Source organism: Panicum virgatum, chromosome 9K (assembly GCF_016808335.1).
Source record: "Panicum virgatum strain AP13 chromosome 9K, P.virgatum_v5, whole genome shotgun sequence".
Lineage (NCBI taxonomy): Eukaryota > Viridiplantae > Streptophyta > Magnoliopsida > Poales > Poaceae > Panicum > Panicum virgatum.
The window spans coordinates 60,199,049-60,219,252 of record NC_053144.1 but is presented as its reverse complement, the minus strand read 5'-3'; the positions used below and the strand labels follow the sequence as shown (position 1 = coordinate 60,219,252).

General features: G+C 44.9%; 3 protein-coding genes across 8 annotated transcripts; 2 read left to right on the top strand and 1 right to left on the bottom strand.

The window, feature by feature from the left end:
* The first annotated feature begins 10 nt into the window (after positions 1-10).
* On the top strand, positions 11-3,950 carry LOC120652939 (phosphatidylinositol 4-phosphate 5-kinase 2-like). 3 transcript variants are annotated; one of them, XM_039930897.1, is made up of 8 exons: positions 15-679; positions 763-930; positions 1,047-1,212; positions 1,524-1,634; positions 1,739-1,932; positions 2,026-2,156; positions 2,274-2,381; positions 3,060-3,200. In XM_039930897.1, exons 1-7 carry the CDS (start codon positions 234-236, stop codon positions 2,378-2,380), a joined length of 1,323 nt encoding a protein of 440 aa, XP_039786831.1. In that variant the 5' UTR covers positions 15-233; the 3' UTR covers position 2,381; positions 3,060-3,200. The 3 variants fall into 3 exon arrangements, with proteins under 3 accessions (XP_039786832.1, XP_039786831.1, XP_039786830.1); XM_039930896.1 differs by having other exon boundaries at positions 24-679; positions 2,274-2,376; positions 3,060-3,950; XM_039930898.1 differs by lacking the exon at positions 3,060-3,200 and having other exon boundaries at positions 11-679; positions 2,241-2,380.
* Positions 3,951-7,902: 3,952 nt separating this feature from the next.
* Positions 7,903-12,893, top strand: LOC120652938 (partner of Y14 and mago-like). 4 transcript variants are annotated; one of them, XM_039930894.1, is made up of 5 exons: positions 7,945-8,289; positions 8,397-8,513; positions 9,793-9,843; positions 10,499-10,744; positions 12,293-12,893. In XM_039930894.1, exons 1-5 carry the CDS (start codon positions 8,107-8,109, stop codon positions 12,428-12,430), a joined length of 735 nt encoding a protein of 244 aa, XP_039786828.1. In that variant the 5' UTR covers positions 7,945-8,106; the 3' UTR covers positions 12,431-12,893. The 4 variants fall into 4 exon arrangements, with proteins under 4 accessions (XP_039786829.1, XP_039786828.1, XP_039786827.1 ...); XM_039930893.1 differs by lacking the exon at positions 12,293-12,893 and adding an exon at positions 11,102-11,174 and having other exon boundaries at positions 7,961-8,289; XM_039930895.1 differs by lacking the exon at positions 9,793-9,843 and having other exon boundaries at positions 7,903-8,289.
* Positions 12,894-13,994: 1,101 nt separating this feature from the next.
* On the bottom strand, positions 13,995-18,515 carry LOC120652937 (mitogen-activated protein kinase kinase kinase 1-like). The gene is made up of 9 exons (XM_039930891.1): positions 17,350-18,515; positions 16,599-16,683; positions 16,236-16,298; positions 15,941-16,098; positions 15,606-15,681; positions 15,441-15,500; positions 14,933-15,040; positions 14,547-14,804; positions 13,995-14,366 (listed from the first exon to the last, which is right to left on the bottom strand). The coding sequence occupies exons 1-8, from the start codon at positions 18,369-18,371 to the stop codon at positions 14,580-14,582; spliced, it is 1,797 nt and encodes a 598-aa protein (XP_039786825.1). The 5' UTR covers positions 18,372-18,515; the 3' UTR covers positions 13,995-14,366; positions 14,547-14,579.
* Positions 18,516-20,204: the final 1,689 nt, after the last annotated feature.

Here is a 20,204-nt window from a genome sequence, read left to right as displayed (position 1 = left end):
AAAGCGAAAGCAAAGCGGCCACCACCTCCCCCCGCCCCGCCCCGTCTCCTCTCCCTCGCACCCGTCACGCGAGCGCCATTCCTCCTCCTCTCCGCTCTTCTGGTGGTCTCGTCCCGTCCCCTCCCCTCCCCTCCCCTAAAAATGAGGAACCTAGTACTGCCATAGAAGTCAAAGTCGCCCGCCCAGCCCAACCACCCGGCGCCGCACTCGGGAGGCGCCCACACACGGAGCCCATGCCGCCGCGCGCCGCGGCCTCGCCGCTGCAGGGCGACTGCTGCGGCCACGGCCCGGGCCCGGGCCCCGGCCCCGGCTGGCGCGTCGGCGGCGGGGAGCTCCACGGCGAGGCGTCCTGCAGCTACCTGCCGCTGCGCAAGCGGCTGTCCGTGGACGGCAAGTGCCCGGCGCCGCGGATATGCATCTGGGAGTGCGACGGCGAGGCCGGGGACATCACCTGCGACATCGTCGCCGCGCCGCTGCGGCGCAGCTGCAGCGCCCGGGCAATGCCGCCGCCGCCGGCTCCGCCCTTCCGCCGGATGATGACGCCGCCGCCCTCGCGGCCCAGGCCGCCGCCGCAGCGGGTGCCGGAGGAGGCGGCGGCGGCGGCCAGGAGGCCCGGGGAGACCATCTGCAAGGGCCACCGGAGCTACGGCCTCATGCTGAACCTGCAGCTTGGCATAAGGTACCAATGCTCTCTCCCCGCTGCTACGTTTCCTCGGGATTCCCTGCGTCTCTCTCAGTGCTGCTCTGGCATTCGTGCCATAGCTATTCGGTGGGGAAGTCGTCGGCGCTGCCGTTCAGGAAGCTCTCGCCGTCAGACTTCGATCCAAGGGAGAAGGTGTGGACGCGGTTCCCGCCGGAGGGGTCCAAGCTCACGCCGCCGCATCACTCGGTGGATTTCCGATGGAAGGACTACTGCCCCGCGGTATTCAGGTGCCATGTTGCTCTGCTGGCCATAGATTTGGTCATTTGAATAACACCTGCAACTCCTTTTTTTTTCCTTCTGCGCGTGAATGCATTGCTTGAGTGCTGAGTGATGCCAATGCCAGGCACCTGAGGAAGCTGTTCGGGGTGGATCCTGCGGACTACATGCTCGCCATATGCGGCAGCAACACGCTCCGGGAGCTGGCGTCCCCGGGCAAGAGCGGGAGCTGCTTCTTCGTTACGCAGGACGATCGATTCATGATCAAAACCGTGAAGAAGGCAGAAGTGAAGGTCAGTCGTTAGTGATAACTAGATTGAATACGATTCATGAACTAGTCTCATGATCACTACTAGTTCGTCCTTAGTTTTTACCACGTTGGTCATCTTTAATTCCGTGCCTGAAATGATTTCTGAAGAAAAAAAAGCCGCACACACCAAAAATAGCTTTCCTGATACATCTTTTAGCAACACATGTTCCTTCTTTCTGGAAGTTAGATTTGGTCCATCTTTAAAACCCAAATTTAGCTTCTTATGAGAAAGACTACAGCACTAATTCTAGTCGGTGACATGAACATCGGTTTACACAAAATCTTGGTTTGCAGGTTCTAATTAGGATGCTGCGGAGTTACTATGAACATGTTTGTCGATACAAGTCAACTTTACTGACAAGATTCTATGGCACACATTGCATTAAGCAAGCTGGCTGCCCCAAGGTGAGCAATATTCACGTTACATAACTCATTTAATTCTTCTATTTGTTGTTTCATCTCTATGCAAATGATCTCGATAATGACATGATGTCAACCTAAACAACTAGGTCCGGTTCATTATAATGGGCAATTTTTGCTGCTCAGAGTATAAGATCCACCGGCGTTTTGATTTGAAAGGTTCCTCACATGGTCGGACTATTGACAAAGCAGAACAGAAGATCGATGAAACTACTACTCTAAAGGACCTCGATCTCGATTATGCATTCCACCTGCAGAAGTTTTGGTACGAGGAGCTGATGAAGTGAGTTTCCTATTAGATTATCTTAAGTTCATTGGCTGTGAATGCATGATAATTATGAAATCAATCCTAAATCTGGCTCTTATTATCGCATAGGCAAATTCAGATGGACTGCGCATTCTTAGAGACACAAGGAATTATGGACTACAGCTTGCTGCTAGGAGTTCACTTTCGTAATGATTTCTTAATGTCTAAGATGGGTGTACCCCAGTTTAATGGTTTGCCAAGTAAGTAGCGTGGATCATGTGTAGCTTCCAATAATCTGAATCATGCCATGCACATATTTTGGATCATAAGCTGATAGTCACCAGTTTTGATCTCAACTTGACAATGTGCCTGATCAGAATCCACTGGCAAAAGAAAATCATTTGAAGGTGGAGATGATGTTTGTGAGCTTTGCTTTATGGAATCTGGATGCAAGGAAAGAGATTTCATTGTTGACTCTCGGTAACGTACTGTTATTGCACTCTTTCATTTCTTTGCAACCAGTGTGCACTGTTTTGAATAATGAAAAACAATCTGAGGAACTTAGTTGTAATTAAGTACGAAACCCAGTGATCGATCAATCGCAGCATGATCAGTACTAACGATAGATAGCCAGAATATTGGGTTATATGTTTGCTCTTTTTCAGGTGTTTTTGTCCTTCAGAAGTTGTTTATTACATCTGTTATATTTCATTAAGCTACAAATTTCTCCTGGTAACTTTTAGGTGTAGGTGTAGCTAGCTACTAGTTGCTTCTGTGACTACATCAGTTAAACTATTTTGATAATTTAGGCACCATAGCTGGAAAATTCATGTTTCTCTAAATTGACCTGTAGTTCAGGTTCTTACATTTATTTTGAAGATTGCTACTCTCTCCACTATGGAAAAGTACTAACTTTTATGTTGTGATTTTCAGTAATGCAATTTAAGTTCCATCATGATCCTACTTTGTTGCTCCCTTTGTACCCTACAAACAAGGAGCATCATGGGGTCATGTGTGTTTGTTTAAGTCAAACACTTGTAAAGGAACTCTTAAGATACCTTTAACTTTTCGGGCTAAAATATTCGAAACTGTAGCTGTCGCATTCCATAATCTTGTTGAATACTTTCCGTTGAGCTAATGTAACCTCTGTCTGCTCTTATCAGGAAACCGTTGGTACAGTTAGGCAAGAACATGCCCGCACAGGCCGAGCACAGATCAAAGAGAGTCCTCGATAAGTTTCTCCTAAATGAAAGACACTTGTTCATAACCACGCCAAGCGGAGGATCTCGGGATGTCTACCTCTTCTTTGGAATAATTGACATTCTTCAAGACTACGACATAACCAAGAAGCTCGAGCATGCTTACAAGTCCTTCCAGGTCAACCCTGGCTGCATTTCTGCCGTGGACCCAAAGCTATACTCGAGGAGGTTCCAGGACTTCATTCGCAGGGTGTTCATCAGAGAACAGTAAGAGAAACTTGCACAGAGTTAACCGGTGACTGTTCAGCTCCACTGACTTTTTACATCATGAGATCCATTGGTGAAGCCCCGGGTATGATCGTTTCACCGATCCCGAGCGTGCCCCTGGAACAGGAGGGTTTTACATGTATACTATTACAAAAGATGGCACCGATGTTCATACCACTAAAAAGTTTGGTGACACCTCTATAGACACATCGCGTTTTTTCGTTTTGACGTCTATAGAGGTGTCACCAAACTTTTCGTTTTGACGTCTATAGAGGTGTCACCAAACTTTTTAGTGGTATGGACGTCGGGACCATCTTTTGTAATGATATACATGTAAAACGAACAGCGGGAAGGGTGGGCGGTTTACCGGACGCACAGTTTTCTGAATAATTGGCGCCGAGGAAGGAGCACTGCCGACACGCATGCTAATGCTGAAAGGATGCGAGCTAAAACTATAGAGCTTCGCCTTTTCGAGGACTTGTAAAATGTAAGTGCCGGCTCCATGATTGCGGAGCACATCCCGAACCTTGCTGTTGTTTATTCCTTTTTGCACTCGCATCCGCCAAGAATCTCAAGTATTTTAGCTTCTTGGGATGCTTGATGAATACCGGTATGATCTTTGCCGAGTGGGGATCAGACACTGTACATGTATATGCATTTGCTGCCCTGTAGCATTACACTAGATGGATTTAGGAACCGGTGCATCTATGTCAAACTCTAATATGAAAGGAATTTGGATGCATTCTTGCTTTTCCGCTTGCGGATGAAACGTCTCTTTGCCAGACTCTGTCCTGGATGAATCCCTGAAGCTGCCATGCCATGTTCTTTGTTCAGAAAAGAAGCTAGTACCTCGTCGACATTGACTGCCTTCTTTGCAAGCATTTGCAGCTCGGTATCTTTTCCTCTCTCGACTGCTATCACTGATGGTGGTGACTGGAGGAGAGGCAGCGGCGCCACTTGCAATCCTACCACTGGCTCGGCGAACTGGCGAAAGGTAAAGCGGAAAAGCGGAGGGGGAGAGGAGACAGGCATCAAAAGGAGAGAAAGCCGGTGCAGGGAGATGCTGGGACAGATCTGGTCTGCTGCTGCGGCCCGTGTCTATGCGTTTTCTTGAGTCCTCTCGCTGTTGCTACATGGCCGGCCGCCCGGCCTTTCCTCCTCGACTTTGCTTTGTCCCACGCCAAGCCCTGGTCTGTTTCTTCGTCGCCCTCGCTTTTGCCATGCTCTGCCGGGCCAGCCTTCCTTGTCCTTGGGCTGTTAAGCATCGCCATGGCTGGGGCTGCAGACCAGGTGGTCAGAACCTACTTCTTCAGGTCAGCAACTCAGGATGATGCATTGCCACTCTCACGCATGACACGTCCTACTCGGATCTACGACTCTGGTGGAGTCCTATAGATAGCATATAGCCACTTTGGCGGTTTGGCCTGATCATGCTACTTGCATTCTGTTAACCTGAAGCAGACAAGTGGGTTGGCATCTTCCAATCGGAGATGTGTATGGTGTACCTGGAGTGGTGTCTTTGTGTCGGCAGCAGATGCTGAGAGATGCATTAGAACGAGAGAATTTCCACATGTTACTTTTCTGGGACTCGTGATGTGCGAGCCAAGTGCTTGGAATCGTCGTGCTGTCATCAGTAGTCAAAAAGGGTTTAACTCGGGTACCATTTACCAAAGTATATATCTCCATTTACATCTAGGAACTGTTTTTCTTGTTCGGACGTTTTCAAACACTTGGGGTGTGAACTGCAAAACGGTGGCCAATATAGGATTTCAGGATAGGGTGGTCTAATAAAATAATACTTTAAATATTTTAGTGAATAAATTAATCTAATCTAATAAAGATGTTATTTTCCCACTTTTCACCTTCTCAATTCAATTATCAATTGTTATATACAAGAAAATAATTAATCGGTAACTTCGGCTGGTAAAAAACTAGCTGATTTCAACTGATTCAATAATGTTCTATGACAAAGAATAAGTCGGAACAAGCTGAAAGCAGACAAACCGAACAAAGAGAATAACTATTTTTCTAATAGTAATAAATAAAATCAAATAATATAAAAAATGGAGAGAGTGAAGCTCTTTGAGTCAAATCTTAGGGTGGACTAGGCCCCACCCAGCCCACCCTCTATATCCACCCATGTTGCAGAAGTTTTTCTTAATCCACACAAATATTAAATTATTTCACGTGGAACTCTTGTATTTTAAAACAAGTGTTTTGAAGTTGGTAGAAGGAAAATTGCATAATCGTCACACATGTCGCTTGGATTTTGAGATATCATTCTATGATGTTGCAAACAACCACCCTTATAAAGACTATGTCGGCGATCCCATCTTGAAAAAAGAACACTTAAAGCATGTAACGGCTTAGCGTGTGTATAGTATGGTGGTATTTGCAATGAAAGAATGGAAGGCATTATCTTTTGTAGCAAAATATTTTATTGGTGGAATCTGAAACCAGAGTGGTATATGAGATGGTTTTCGCAATTTCTCCAAGTTAGAAATCATAGGCATTGTTAAAAATTAACAATTCACGTTTGTTTCTCATTTGTTCCATTTTCCAGTATTTTTTCGAGTTCGATCTGTTTTTTTTTCTGTCTTTAGCATGCAATAGTTTCCATCTCTATGCTACCGATGAGTGTCTACTCATGGCAAGGTATTCTATTTTGTCAATACCAGGATGAACAACCATAAAATCATTATTAGGAGGTGTTTGACCTCTAGATTTCCCAAAGAAAAAATGCATCCGTTGACCTGCAAACACTTACCAAGTCGTTTCGTTTATAGAGTAATAAGATAGAGCAAAATTACTGGTAATTAACTACTGAGCAAAGTAAAACAAAAACTTCAAGTGTGGAGCAACTTAAGTACTGAATAATTTTTTACAAGGCACCTTACTGAGCTATTTTTCTGATAGAGTAAATTACACTCATCATACATCAACTTGTGTGATTGTATCACTTTAGTCCAACAAATTATAAAACGCACAGATAGATGCATGAACTTGTCAAAAGTGTGCACCTATGGTCACACGTACACCACAGAGCGTATTTAGGTCACAAGCTTTAATGTGGAGAAGAGGGAGGGCCCTAATGCAAATATCTCTTGGCTGATGTTGGTCTCTGCCATGTGATGATGCTCGCGCTACCCGGTTTGATCCGTCGATAGCTTGTTACACATGATTATATATCTGTTATTTGCTTTTATGGCCACTCTTGATAGTGTGACATCAAAATTTAATGTTCTGAATTCTTGAGGCCTAGAATATTATAAGCAAATGCAGTTGAAAAAAAAAACAAGCATGAATATTGTAGTCTGAATAAACACTAGTGACAATACTAGAGATTCATGCCTGGTCCATAACAATCACACGATAAAAAAAGATTGTTTAAAAAAAAGACTCTCGTAATGGTCTGGGCGCCTGCCTTGAGTTGGCGTGTAACATATCTAAATTAGATACTACTGGCATTCACTTTTGCACTATTAAAAATACGTTAGTGCAAGTAAAAATGTACTAACCTCATTCATCAAATTGAAGATCATGCTCTCCAGATGTTTTTTTTAAATAGCTCTCGAGATGTTTTACTCAGATCATTTGAAGGTCACGGATTAAAGAGGAACACATATTTGCATTATGGGCTCCCTCTTCTCCACATTAAAGTTTGTGACCTAAATACACTATGTGGTGTACGTGTGACCGTAGGTGCACACTTTTGACAAGTTCATGCATCAGCTTGTGTGTTTTACAATTTGTACGACTAAAGTAATAGAACCACACAAGTTGATGTATGGTGGATACAATTTACTCTTTCTAATACGGTGTGATCTTTAAACTTTTCCTTCAAAGAGGTTTATGGTAAACGAAATGGATTGTAAGAAATCAAAGAGTACCCTGCTACTACGCTAATAAGTACCTCAAGCAAAGATTATCTCAAAATAGCATACCCTGAGTTTAAATTGTCCAAAACCGCAAGCTCAAACTCATGTAGCTTTGAGTAACCTAGTGTGATATCTATTTTTTTTTGTTGAGATAACACAATATCCTTCTCTTACCCTAAAATATTCAAGGTATGGTAGCGTATACTTTAGATAATTATCAATAACAAACCTGTCAAATATCATTGAATTGAATGGTAGGAGTATGTCTACGAGGTTAGTTCGCATTAGTTCAATTCAATATATGAATAGTTTGATTTGACGTTATTGCACGCAAAATCTATTTTGTAAAAGTAGTAAAAATATGATCTTATGCTTTGTGATAAGTAGATAATTTCATTGTCCATTCATTAGTGAAAAACTGTGTATATCATAATTGTATATGTATAAATATATTTTACACTAGTAACTTATATATCAAATATTGTTTCTAAAACCACACTAGTCAGGTCTATCAAAATCAAAACAAAATTCAGCAGAAATATAGGATGCATCGGCTTACATGTTTTATAATCTCGTAAAGACTGCACAATGGGACTAGCAAGTTACAAGAAGATCACAAAAAATATTATAAAACAAAATTCAAATTCATCAATAAGGAAAAGAAAATTGCAAAAACGAGGAGGGCAGAAAACCCTCAACTCCGGCGGCCCACTCCCGGAGTCCCGGCGTCCGACGCAACCCTTGAGGCAGAGCGGTCTTTGCTCCGACACCTCGACTTCCCTAAACCCATCCTGTGCCCGCCGTCGCCGCGGCCTTCGGCCTCCTCCCCACCCCACCGCATCCGAAACCCGCACGCCTCCCCCGCCATGGCCACCTCCAGCGACGGCGGCGGCGGCGACCAGCGGCGCCTACTCTCAATCCCCAAGGAGGGCGAGCGCATCATCGCGCCGACTCGGCGCCCCGACGGCACGCTCCGCAAGGCCATCCGCATCCGCGCCGGCTACGTGCCCCAGGAGGAGGTCGCCATCTACCAGTCCAAGGGCGCCCTAGTGAGTCCCGCCGTCCCGAGCTTCCTCCCTCGCATCAGCCAGTACCTCGTCTCTGCTCGATTTCGTTGGTCTTATCGGGGTGGCTGCTTGTCTCGTGCTCGGTGCAGATGAGGAAATCAGGGCCCGACGTGCCGCCGGGGTACGACCCGGCGCTAGCGGTCGATGCAAAGCCCAAGACGAAGGCGGCCAAGCGGAACGAGCGGCGCAAGGAGAAACGGCAGCAGGTAGGGCCTATATCTCTTTCTCCGGTGTTTGCAGTTGTCTCGCCGTTGATGTCATGGAAACCGCCAGATTTGGTTGAATGGAATTGGCTTGTTCATTGGTACCATTCCTGTCTCTGCTCAGCATTCAAGAGAAAACTGATTAATGGGGTTGGTTATGTGATGCAGGGAGGCATTGACCCGTTCTCGCATATTAGTTAGTCCTACTTACTCATCAATTTATACACACAAAAAAGCTTCCCTTAAACAATGTTATGATAATATCATATTTAAGATAATCACTTGCCTGCAGCTTGTTGGAGCTGGATTATGGGAAATGGATGTGCAACAATAGAACTTATTATTGTTGGATAAAGACCCAACTATACTATACTAGTTACTACTTTGATCATTTGAGTGTTGCAGTAATCCACATACAACTCTCAATAAATACATAATAGCGTGATTACACCAATCTCTTTAATACTTTCAATGTTACCATGTTCTACGTTAATGATAAGTGTTATGTGCAGTTCCTGAACAATATTTAGGTTGTTTAACCATGCGCCTGTTGAGTTGTTAGGTTGTTACAAAGAAGTTCAACAAAAACCTTATGGAACTTCTGCTTGTAGAATTTGGATTGTCACAATTCCTAAGGCTGTGAAAACTAGCAGAATGCAGTAGCTATCTCACATTCCTTTATAAAAACTTGGGGAATCAGATCATCTCAATCATGAAGCAGCACCAATGCTGAATTAGTGGTTCATGTGGAAACGGTTAGCATTATTGCATCCTGTATTCACTGTATTGCGGTGCTCTAGCTTATGTTGCTTCAGGTAGCAGCTCTACTTACCCCATTGTGCTGCATTATTGACTGTACAATGTTTGTTTTATTGCATTTCTCTAATTCTTGCCACCATCAATGATTGTTCTTATTTTCGCGTACTGAATTGGTGGAAAAACATAGGGAGTAGATGAAGAAAAGCATGACTCATAATGGTGTTTTGACAAGTTAAACTGATCTGAACAAAGAGATGTACTCATACTGACAAGTTGGTTATCAGTGCATGAATTGGAAACCTTATGGCAACATGGCATTTAGTTGATTCTGGGACATATACCCTAACATTTGTACTTTGTACAGGGTTTGGTGTTTATTCATCATTTTATGATTATGCTCCTAAGTTCATAATGTTTTGTATCTGTCCCAATTGAAGGAAAGGTCATAATGTTTTGTATTTGTCCCAATTGAAGAAGTGTTTTGCTCCGGAGATGCCATATACCAGTTTTGTTACTTTCGCAGAGTGGGGAATTTTTCTTTGGCGTAAATGCAGCTCCTATATTTCTTAGTAGGGTATGGCCCTACTGTTACCTCCTAAAAGAAATGTGTCATCAATATTATTTAGGGATTTGACTATCATCATATATAAAAGGATAATCAGAATATTTCTGCTAGCATACATCAGGTTGAAGGAAACACCATTCCTTCCTATCTAGAATAGTCTTGACACATGCACTTTTAGCTTATCGTCAAAGATATTTAACTTTGCTTCCTTGCGAAGAAAGTTTGCTGGGTGACTTCTTTTTCAGCCTGTTCTCACAGTAGATTAATGACTTGTCTTCTGAACTAGTTGATTGATTTTGTTGGGCCAAGTGATGTCACAAACTAATTAGCCACGCATGACATGAGGGGTTAAGAAATAACAAAGCAAACAAATAGTGTGTGATTAAGCATAACAAGATGGCAATCCACAATAGCCTTTTGGTTTAAGCTAATTCATAAATGAGTTACCACAATGGCTTAAGTTATTCATGCTGTGTCAGAAAGTTGAAATGAATAAAAGGTAACTTGTTTAGCTTCTCATAAATCATCTGGTTAATAATGGAGTTATCAAAACATTGTATTCAGTTGTTTTGCACTACTTTAATGGTTAGATCTTGTGTAGATTGAACATATCTGGTTTGTTGGGATGGCTGTATGACTTAATTGTGGATGTAATTATTAGCAGGCTAGTTCGACAAATGATAAAGGAAAGGGCCTGGATATAGAGGACGCTGGAGCTGCAGAAACTGACAAGGTTCTTTCCTCCAAAACTGATAAGCAGAGGGATTCAGTGGAAAGTGTAACAAAGCAGATAAGAAGCATTGCTATTTCTGAATCACCTGCAGCGCCATCCACAAATGCCAATGATAGCTCACAACCAGAATCATCCGCTCCAGACATAGATAAGAAAATTCGAGCACTGAAGAAGAAGGTTTTCCTCTCCCTCTCTCTAAATGTGTTCACCTTCTTTTTAATGTCTAAAAGGCACGTCAGAGTCATTAGTCCAATTCCAAACTTTTTCTGCCATTTTCGGACTTTTCTAATTTTGGGGCCTGGCTTGGTTCTTTTTTGTCCAATATCAAGTTGAATTTTGCCCTGTTTCTTGTAAACTTCAGAATATGTTTCCAGTTTAAATGTAGTGATGAGATATTGTGTCTTCCTGCAAAGTTAGTTTTACAAATATGAAATGTCTTTATCAATGCACCGTGACCTTGGCTCCTATATGTTGAAGCATGTTTTCCTATCTTCTGATTTATTTATGCTGAGTACTAATAATCTAATGTTATAGGCATAGAATTTCAGCTGGCTGGTTGAAATGGCGGCAAGCTTCTAGCATCCTTTGTGACAAGAGGGTGCCACAAAAGCTAAAAGGCAAATTCTATAAGATAGCAATTCGTCCGGCGATGTTATACGGTGCTGAATGTTGGCCTACAAAAAGGCGACATGTCCAGCAACTGAGTGTAGCAGAGATGCGGATGTTGCGGTGGTTTTGCGGGCACACAAGGAGGGATAGAGTCCGGAACGAAGTTATTCGGGATAGGGTCGGGGTGGCACCAATTGAGGAGAAACTTACCCAGCATCGGCTGAGATGGTTTGGACATGTCCAACGAAGGCCTCCTGAGGCGCCGGTGCGTAATGAGGTTCTTGAACGGGTCGATAATGTAAAGAGGGGTAGAGGTAGACCTAAACTGACGTGGGATGAGTCGGTTAAGAGAGATCTTAAGGATTGGAATATTTCTAAAGAGATAGCTTTGGATAGGAGTGCTTGGAGACTAGCTATCAATGTGCCTGAACCTTGAACTTATTTCTTTCGGGTTTCATCTCTAGCCTACCCCAACTTGCTTGGGAAAAAAGGCTTGTTGTTGTTGTACTAATAATCTAATGTTAATATCTGCCATTGCCCATCGATTGTTCCTTACTTTATCTTGTTTTAGTGCATCTGTCCGTGATTTAAACTTGTAGGACCAGGCTTTTAGATTCCAGCTGTGGTTTCTGTTCTAAATTTCTATCAAATGTTTATGTTTGTCTTTCTTATAAAAAAAATGTAGAATGTTAGTTTACTTGTTTGGGAGACCTTTATATCTTTTGTACACCCTCGGTCCTCAAAAATAAGTCATTCTAGGAATTGTAGCAGATTAGCAAGGAGGTAAAATGACCTTGATTACCCTTATTTACTAGTGATATTTGGCGCTAATGGGCTGCTGCATGCACATAATAAATGGGGTACTAATAACAAATTGTCGCATAAATTTTGAATCACATAATGTTTTTTTTTTCGCGAACCTGCCTTAGCACCAAATGACTTTTGCGTATTCAGTCATTATCCTTCTGAAAAAAGACATTTTACTTTTTAGAGAAAATGATTGATGGATTCAGTAGTTGATTGTTCAATTTATTTACTTGTATTTAGTCTGCAATGTGTGTTAGCATGATGACAACACAGGATGAGGTCTGACGTTGATTAATCTGTCATTTGCAGATACGTTTAGCTGAAGCACAGCTGCAAGGTGACTCCGAAAAATTGAAATCTGAGACTCAGGAAAAGTTGAAAAAGATTGAAGGGTGGCGTGCGGAGCTGAAGCTTTTGGAGGACAAGAAAGCTCCCACGGGTTCCTAGACAGAGTCGGGTTCAGCTGTGATGTAGAGTGGAGCCATGGCTACCAAACAATCACCATGGTGTTGTGCACTTGTGCTGATCCAAGGTCCAATCAATCACCATGGTGTTCGCGCAGAACGATGGAGAGTTTCTCATCGCACACATTTTGCTGTCTCATGTTCGCCGAGTTCGAAGATTTGTACCACAAGATGATCCATTTGTCAGAGACCACACAATGAGATAATTCGACCGATTATTGTGACTGGCTGTAGCTTCGGTGTACTATGCTGACACTGGGGATTTATTGGAACTGGATCAGAATTTCCTTCCAGCTCTAAACTTAGAATGCATCTCTCTGCATTTCCACTAGTATTCGTAACTTTTCAGGCCGGGCAGCTGCTTTGTCAGTGTCCGTCACCTTCAGCTTTTACAGACACCATCACGACTTATCTTGAAACAACCCTTCGGAGGTTCTTTGTCGTCCTTTTGACCTTTTTATTTCTCTTGATCTGTTTGGATCCTTGGATCCGGAGGGCTAATAATTAGTCCTCTCAAATCTTAATATTTAAAAGTATTAAATGTAGATTACGGACAAAGTTCATTCCATAATTTCATAGGCTAATTTGCGAGACGTATGTAATAAGCTTAATTAATTTATAATTTACTACAGTGATGCTATAGTAATTATTCATTAATTATGGATTAACCTACCTCATTAGATTCGTCTTGCGAATTAATTCAGGGGTTCTGCAAATAATTTTATACATAGACTTAATTAAATACTAGTAAGATTCTTTAGCACGACCAGAGCCAAGTAGCGAAACAGTTTTTCTGGGTTGAACCGTAAACGTTCATGTTTGGGTTTGCTCCAGGTAAGGATGAAAACGGATGAAAAAATACCGTCTCGTCCGGCCCGTATTTCTATATTTATCCATTCCGTTTCCGTATTTACGGAAAAATATGGAAATGAAACGGGAAGCGGGAGATGGTGTATCCCGCCTGTATTTGCGAAATCCCGTTTTTAGCTGGGATAATCCTGTATTTTTCCCGTATTTATAAAATCCGAAAAAAATAAATAGTCACACCATATATCCTCTCATGTTTCTCAACATCAATACATATATTTTGCGTTTTAATCGTAGGAAACAAGAAATATTGATCATATTTTTGAAAAATAGCTTGTGTAAAAAATGCTGTGTTATATTTATGCAAAATGGGTAGTGATTAAATCATAATGTATTCTGGTAGATTTTCCAGTTTCCGCTCCTGTACCTGGCTATTCCGCTCCCGCTCTCATTTTCCGTAATAAAAAATAGAAACAGAAATGATTGATAGGTTTTCATCCCTAGCTCCAGCGAGGTAGGCGCAGGCATAGCCAGGCGAGGCGGACGTGCGAGTCAACAAACAACGCGTGAGGAAGGAATCCCCCGCGGCAGGCTGACAGCGATATGGCATGGCATGCCAAATGGACAACGGCTGAATGCGGCAGCCAATCCAAGAATTTTCTTGGGAGTTCCGTGCATTGAAAACGCGAATAAAACAACGTCGTACGTTCCTGCATTAGCAAAAGGTTGACAGCAAGATATGCAGTTCCAATCTAACAACTGTGTTGACAGTTCCAAAGCTTTGTTTCTTTTTTCCTTCTATTTTTCTTTTTCTCATAGCAACATATCAAGACAAATACCCACATGGACACGCTGACATATTTACATCGCCCGTTCCCACTACAACTCATGCGCTCAAATGCGCATTCACTGTTCTAACTCCTCCCGGCAGAAGAATATTAGCCGGCGGCTGAATCACGAGGACATCTTTCTTCCCTCAAACGTATGTCAAAGAATCAACTAATGGAAAAATAACAAGGTTGACGAGGATGCTGTTGAGCGTTTACAATACAAGCTCCAGGCAAACCACCCTCCCTTTCAGCCAGCTCCGCATGATTCGCGGTGACTAATATCTGCAGGCAGAATAAGCACAGAAGTCAAAAGTCAGATTAACCCCACACGCTTATGAAGAAACAAGTGGCGCCCTATACAGCCACAGCTAAGCAGCTGACGGCAGCAAGACAAGCACAAGCTATATTTGATTCAACGTGACTTGAAAAATCTTAGCATGAACATGAAACAAGGTAACTTACCATTCTGCCACTGCTATAAATGATCCCCGCTCATCAGTTGATGCCACGTGTAGACGAATTTGGGCGTGAAGATGTCCTCATAGACCGTACCGACCTTATTGACCTGTTAACGAATGGATGCTCCAACAGTTTTGATGCTGAAGGTCTGTCTTCGGGATTGGGTTTTACACACTGGCTTATAAAATCACGGGCATCCTTTGAAAGACCACTAGGAATTGCTGGCGCTTCCCCTTTACCAATCCTGTATAAAGCTTGTGTCTGCAGAAAATCAATATGCATGTAAGCATATTGAGTGAGAAAACTGTATACCCATATGCACCCTCATATAATTAGAAAACGTCAGCTAGAATTTGCAGACGTTGGTACTAAATTCTAAATTCTCTCACCCATTCCAGATCAGGATAGGGAATTTTCTGTGTCAACATCTCCAGGACGGTGCAACCAAGACTCCATATGTCAGCAGCAGGTCCATATGTCTTCTTTGGATTGACAACCTGAAAAGTTAGATTTTAGCACAACCTTCTATAATGATCTTACAATGTAGGAACAAATCATATATCCTGTTATCCAATAACAGAAGTTCACCAGCGCACAAAGTTAGCCTGAGACAATGCCTATGACGTCAATGAATCATCAAGCTGCAGTGAAATATTAACTCAGCTACTCTACCATGAACCAACTTGATTAGACTCAGCTAGATGTTCGATAGATCTTTAATGACACCACTGAAGTAGGGCACTACCCAAATAATATTTTAGTACTTTACGTCTACTAACTCAAGTTAATTATTCTAGACAAATCATTGAAAGAAAACATAAGATGAACAAGCAAATGCAAGCATACTCTAATAGTCTAATATGTAAATAGTGAACAAGCAAAATTATGTTGGCATACCTCCGGTGCCATCCAATAAACAGTTCCTTTGCATGATTTGATCGCACTGAATTTGGTAATCTGTAAGAGAATGGGTAAAACATTATTGTATCAGAGAAAAGTAGCAATGGATAAATCGAACAAAAAAACATGGAAATTTTGCAGATTGCAAGCAGAGTAGCGAACCTCCTTAGCAAGTCCAAAGTCTGCAAGCTTCACAGATCCATTGGCATGCACCAGAATATTTGCACATTTAATGTCTCTGCAAGATGAGATTTCACACTATAGTTCAGAACTCACACATATATAACTGTACAGGAGTACATTGATATAATTATGCAATACTTTTCAAATAAATGTGAAATATGCAGATTTTAGGCATTGCTTTGCAGGGCTTCATTTAAACTAATGGGCACGTTTTGGTCCTATACTTTGTTTTTACCAGTAATCTCGTTCACTGCAGTGGAGCAGGATGACTAATAATGCCACTATAGGAATGCAAAGTTATCTAATTTCATTACCTATGAACAATGCTCCTTTCATGGAGGTATGTCAACCCATTAAGGATCTGTCTTGTATATGCAGAGACATGAGTATCTCGCAGGCGGTACTTCTGATACAAAGATGCAAGGGATCCTTGGGTCACTAGTTCAAGGAAGATGTAAAGTTTCGAATCTTCCTGCAAAACAGACAAACGATTGGATGGTCATATACATAATAGCCAAAGCTCGCGGAGGGCTTATAAAGGAAACAATGAATTTCTGTGCACACAACCATATAATTATATCAATGACTTTATAAACTGAAGTTACTTACTTTGTCTGTTCCGTAGTACTGCACTATATTCTCATGCTCAAACTGGCTCAGAAGTGCAATTTCCTGAGAAGATCAAAATACAGTAGGCTAGCAGAGGTCAGATGTGCGTGTTTATTTTAATTTTGAGAAAATCGGGCATAGATCACTAGCCGAGCCCTGTTAAGGCTAACAGCACACAGGCCAAAGGATCAAATCTTAGAAAGTCATAGTGGAAGTCCATAAAAATAACCTTTCAATCTATCATGGATCATAATATCCATACAAATTAAGCTACCAGTAGTTGTCGCAATTCACAATATGATAGGATACTACCAGTAATACATTATAGCTCTCATATTATCAAGACAACATAATGAAACAAACCTGCTCAAGCTGAAAGATACACTGCTTCGCGTTGCTCCCTTGATCATATAAGCTTACTTCTTTAACGGCAAAGAAGCCACCCTCGCTGAGAATATGGTGCAGAAACAGAACAGAACAGAGTGTAAGGGACTTTAGACTTGTGACAGAAATCACTAGAGCAGGCCAACTAGCAAAGACAACCATCCCGAGCATTGGGGATACAACAGGGTATATATTGTTCTCAAAGTTGAATATCCAATTTTGCTGTGACCCCAAAACACAAACAAGTAAACGTACGTTAACCTAAATTCTAATTGACATATGCAAAAAGTAGAAAAGAATTATCAAGTGATCGAGGAATCATGTGTTCACCCAGAAGTGTGCAGCATTTTGGCACACTAAGATGCCATGCTCCTGTGTATGATTGAGAATTTGGTTCCTCAAATTGGATGGGGCCACAATTTTGGCACAATTTTAGTTGGTTCCTCTTATCCTCTACAACTTAAGATCATGTTGGTTTAGTCGTAGAGGACTAAATCATGCAACTAACTCAATTACTATGTACTAGGCTGTACTTAATCTGCCTAGTCGTACATCTAGAAATGGAGCCAGTAAGATATAATCTGCAAAAAGTTGGTTCCGCGAAACCCAGGGGCTTCTACACGCAACCTACACTAACTTTGGGCGTGCTTAGCATGTTCAATTGTTGATTCCAAGCAACTAACCAAACAGTACAGACGAACTGAATATTATCTTTAGAGAAAGCACTTACTCGCTGATGCCTTCATACACCGTCCCAAACGAGCCACTCCCCAGCAGCACCCCTCGGTTCCATGACCGAATCTTCTTCCTGAACCGGCCGTTCGGTGAGATGTAGAACATGGACTCTGTGGTCGTGCTGCAAGTCTCGTCATCGTTCGTGGTGGATAGCGAAGAAGTGCCAGTGAAGCCCTCGGACGACTCGCCAAGCCTGAGATCCTCCAGCGTCAATGCTACCGCCGCATCCTCGTCCTCCTCCGCATCCTGGTGTGCAAAACCTCGGCCAGATCTGCTCGCAGGGGCGTGCTCTTTCTCATCCGGCGCGAACGACCGCAGGATGTCCCACGTGGATCCCGCCCCGCAGACAGCCGGCAGCGCCATCGAGGGGGGCGGCTTGAGCACCGGCGGCGGGCGCAAGCCCTTGATTCCTCCCTCCCCAACTGCCCTCTTCACATCCGGGCGGGTGGACTCGAGCGGATCCAGCCGTGCCGGCCGCTCCAGAGCTTCGATTGGGGCGTTCCTCGCGGCCGGCTCCTTCGCCGGTAGCTCGTGGCCGGCGTCCGCTGGCCGGGTGGGCTCCTCGGCACCCTCGTGGCGGAGCGGGGAGTCCCGCGCGGGGGGTTCGGGTTCGTGCCGCGCGGACGAAGGGGAGGCGGAGGCGGAGGCCGAGGAGCGCACGGCCTTGTGCGCCTGCCAGTCGGCGAGCGAGATGGCGAAGTCGTCGGGGCCGGAGAGGCCGAGGCTCTGGCAGAGGAGCTGGACGTCCCCGCCGCCGTCGCCGCTGCCGCCGATGCGGAAGCTGTTGACGAGGTCGAGGGAGCAGGCCACGGAGCCGGCGAGCGAGGCCGGCCCCGACGCCGGCGCGGAGGCCGGCTGCGGGGACGGCGGGAACTGGCAGAAGTTGGTGGCGTCGTAGCCGATGTTCTTGGACGCGTTGCGGCGGTCGAGCCGGCGGAGGCGGCGCCTGGAGGAGCCGGAGCCGCTGCCGCCCGACGGCGACGGCGCGGGGTCCTGCGCGGAGGGGGGCGGGCCCATCGGCGGCGGCCTCAGCTCATGGGGCGCCCTGGAGGCCGGACGGGAGCGCTCGCCGAAAGCGAGAGCTCCGCTTGGGGATGCGGGAGCGGAGACACGGCAAGCGGGGGCGGGGCGGGGGCGATTTTTTCTGGTTCGGGGGGGCTTTTGGGTTTTTCGGCGGGTGAGGTGGAGGCGGGCGGAGAGCGTTGCCCTCCGCATTGACTCGCATCTTTTCGCCGCTCCGGCCCGCTGGTCGGGTCAGCGGCGCGACACGGCAAGCGCGGGCTGGCTGGCAGCTCGGCCCCGCACCGCGCGGTGGTGATCGGGATCGTGATCGGGCTGGGACTTGGGATGCGGTGCGCGCACCCGCCCTGGCCTTCTCTTTGGCGGTGCCAGTGGGGTTTGGCCGCGCCGCGGGGGAGGGAGGGGTCGCTCGTCGCTGCGCTGGAATGGTCGCGGCGCGGCGCCGGGTGCTGACGTGTGGGCAGACGCCAGTGGCGAGCTCAGCACCAGCAGGCGGCGGCGGATCGGCACGTGGCCAGATGCGCGGGCGAGATTCTGCTGCTTGCCAGCGAGCCGAGTAGAAGACGAGCTCATCACTCATCAGCGGATGTGGCTGCACGTGCGTTCTTGTCCTCGACAGAGGATGTGGCTGCCTGGCTGATGAGCTAGCCTCCTGGGCGATCATGTGCTCTAAAGTAGGTAATAATACATTCACTGCGTTCAGTAGACTGGAGCTGGAATAGTATGATAGAAAAATACTGTTATCTAGTTTGTGGCTGGAGAATAGTGCTAGAGCGATATGAGAGAGAAATATTGTAGGGCTGTAACTGAAGCACTGAGCCGAACACGGTGATTATAGACTGGCAGCCTGTCGGAAGTTTACTGATAATTGGATCTCGTGCCGCGAACTCCTGCGCCCGGTGGATCGCTACTTAGTGTGAAAAATTTATTAAGATCGATTAGTAATTACAACTTGTCAAGCACGGAGTAATCCTGCACGAGCGAGCACGACGGGCGGGGGCGGGCGCTCCGTGGCGTTTCTGCGCAACGGGGCGTAGCTTTCACGGAGCTCACTCGACGGTAGCAGCAGCACTGCCACAGTGCCACCAAGACGCGTGCCTTTCTGTGGGCGGCACCGGTCCTAATAAACCCCAACGCAACGTGATCCAGCCGCCCAGCAGCGGCAAGATCCCCCCCCCCCCGGGAGACGGGGAGACACTAGCGACGACCTGGGCGTGCCATGGCCGCCCGGGAATGGCCAGGGCGTCCTGCGTGGCAGCGGTAGAGCAAGGGACCGCTAGCCTGGTGGTTCGCTGCTACGGCCACACGGTCGAGTTACCCCGCAGCAGGTTAAAGAAAGGTGCGAGCCGCGCTCCCGCGGTAATCCTTGACGTTTACTCTTTTTTTCCTACTTCTTCTTCTTTTTTTTTTTGGCTTTGAGCTCCGTGGTCAGCATCTACTAGGCCCTAGGAGCCTAGGCAGTTGCATCTTCAACGACAGCCAACGCAGTCTTTGCGCCAGTGTCCAATCTCGCGCCATGGTCTTTGACCAACACGCGCGGAGAAAACCGTATTCAGCGCCTCTTACGTTTCGTGCATACTCCCTCAGTCTTAAAAAGACTGTTGTTTTTTTGACTCAAAGAAACTGTGTTTGACCGTTCGTCTTATTCAAATTTTTTATGTATATTATAAAACAAATAAAATATTATTAAAATATCATTAGTGATGTAATAAGTCATAATAAAAGTGCTAATATTTGTAAAAAAAAGTTGAATAAGACGAGCAGTCAAACACAGTTTCTAAAAGTCAAATAACAACAATTTTTTTGGAACGGAGGGAGTACTAGAAAGGA

What these genes read in the sequence shown, in the direction of transcription:
- LOC120652939 (XM_039930896.1), top strand. Translation starts at nt 234, where the DNA reads ATGCCGCCGCGCGCCGCGGCCTCGCCGCTGCAGGGCGACTGCTGCGGC. An exon ending in TACTGCCCCGCGGTATTCAG is followed by an intron (nt 931 to 1,046) that starts GTGCCATGTTGC and finishes TGCCAATGCCAG; the next exon opens with GCACCTGAGGAAGCTGTTCG. An exon ending in TGGTACGAGGAGCTGATGAA is followed by an intron (nt 1,933 to 2,025) that starts GTGAGTTTCCTA and finishes ATTATCGCATAG; the next exon opens with GCAAATTCAGATGGACTGCG.
- LOC120652938 (XM_039930894.1), top strand. Translation starts at nt 8,107, where the DNA reads ATGGCCACCTCCAGCGACGGCGGCGGCGGCGACCAGCGGCGCCTACTC. An exon ending in GCAAGGAGAAACGGCAGCAG is followed by an intron (nt 8,514 to 9,792) that starts GTAGGGCCTATA and finishes TTACTTTCGCAG; the next exon opens with AGTGGGGAATTTTTCTTTGG. An exon ending in CTCCTATATTTCTTAGTAGG is followed by an intron (nt 9,844 to 10,498) that starts GTATGGCCCTAC and finishes AATTATTAGCAG; the next exon opens with GCTAGTTCGACAAATGATAA.
- LOC120652937 (XM_039930891.1), bottom strand. Translation starts at nt 18,371, where the DNA reads ATGGGCCCGCCCCCCTCCGCGCAGGACCCCGCGCCGTCGCCGTCGGGC. An exon ending in GTGTATGAAGGCATCAGCGA is followed by an intron (nt 16,684 to 17,349) that starts GTAAGTGCTTTC and finishes CCATATTCTCAG; the next exon opens with CGAGGGTGGCTTCTTTGCCG. An exon ending in ACTTTGGACTTGCTAAGGAG is followed by an intron (nt 15,501 to 15,605) that starts GTTCGCTACTCT and finishes ATTCTCTTACAG; the next exon opens with ATTACCAAATTCAGTGCGAT.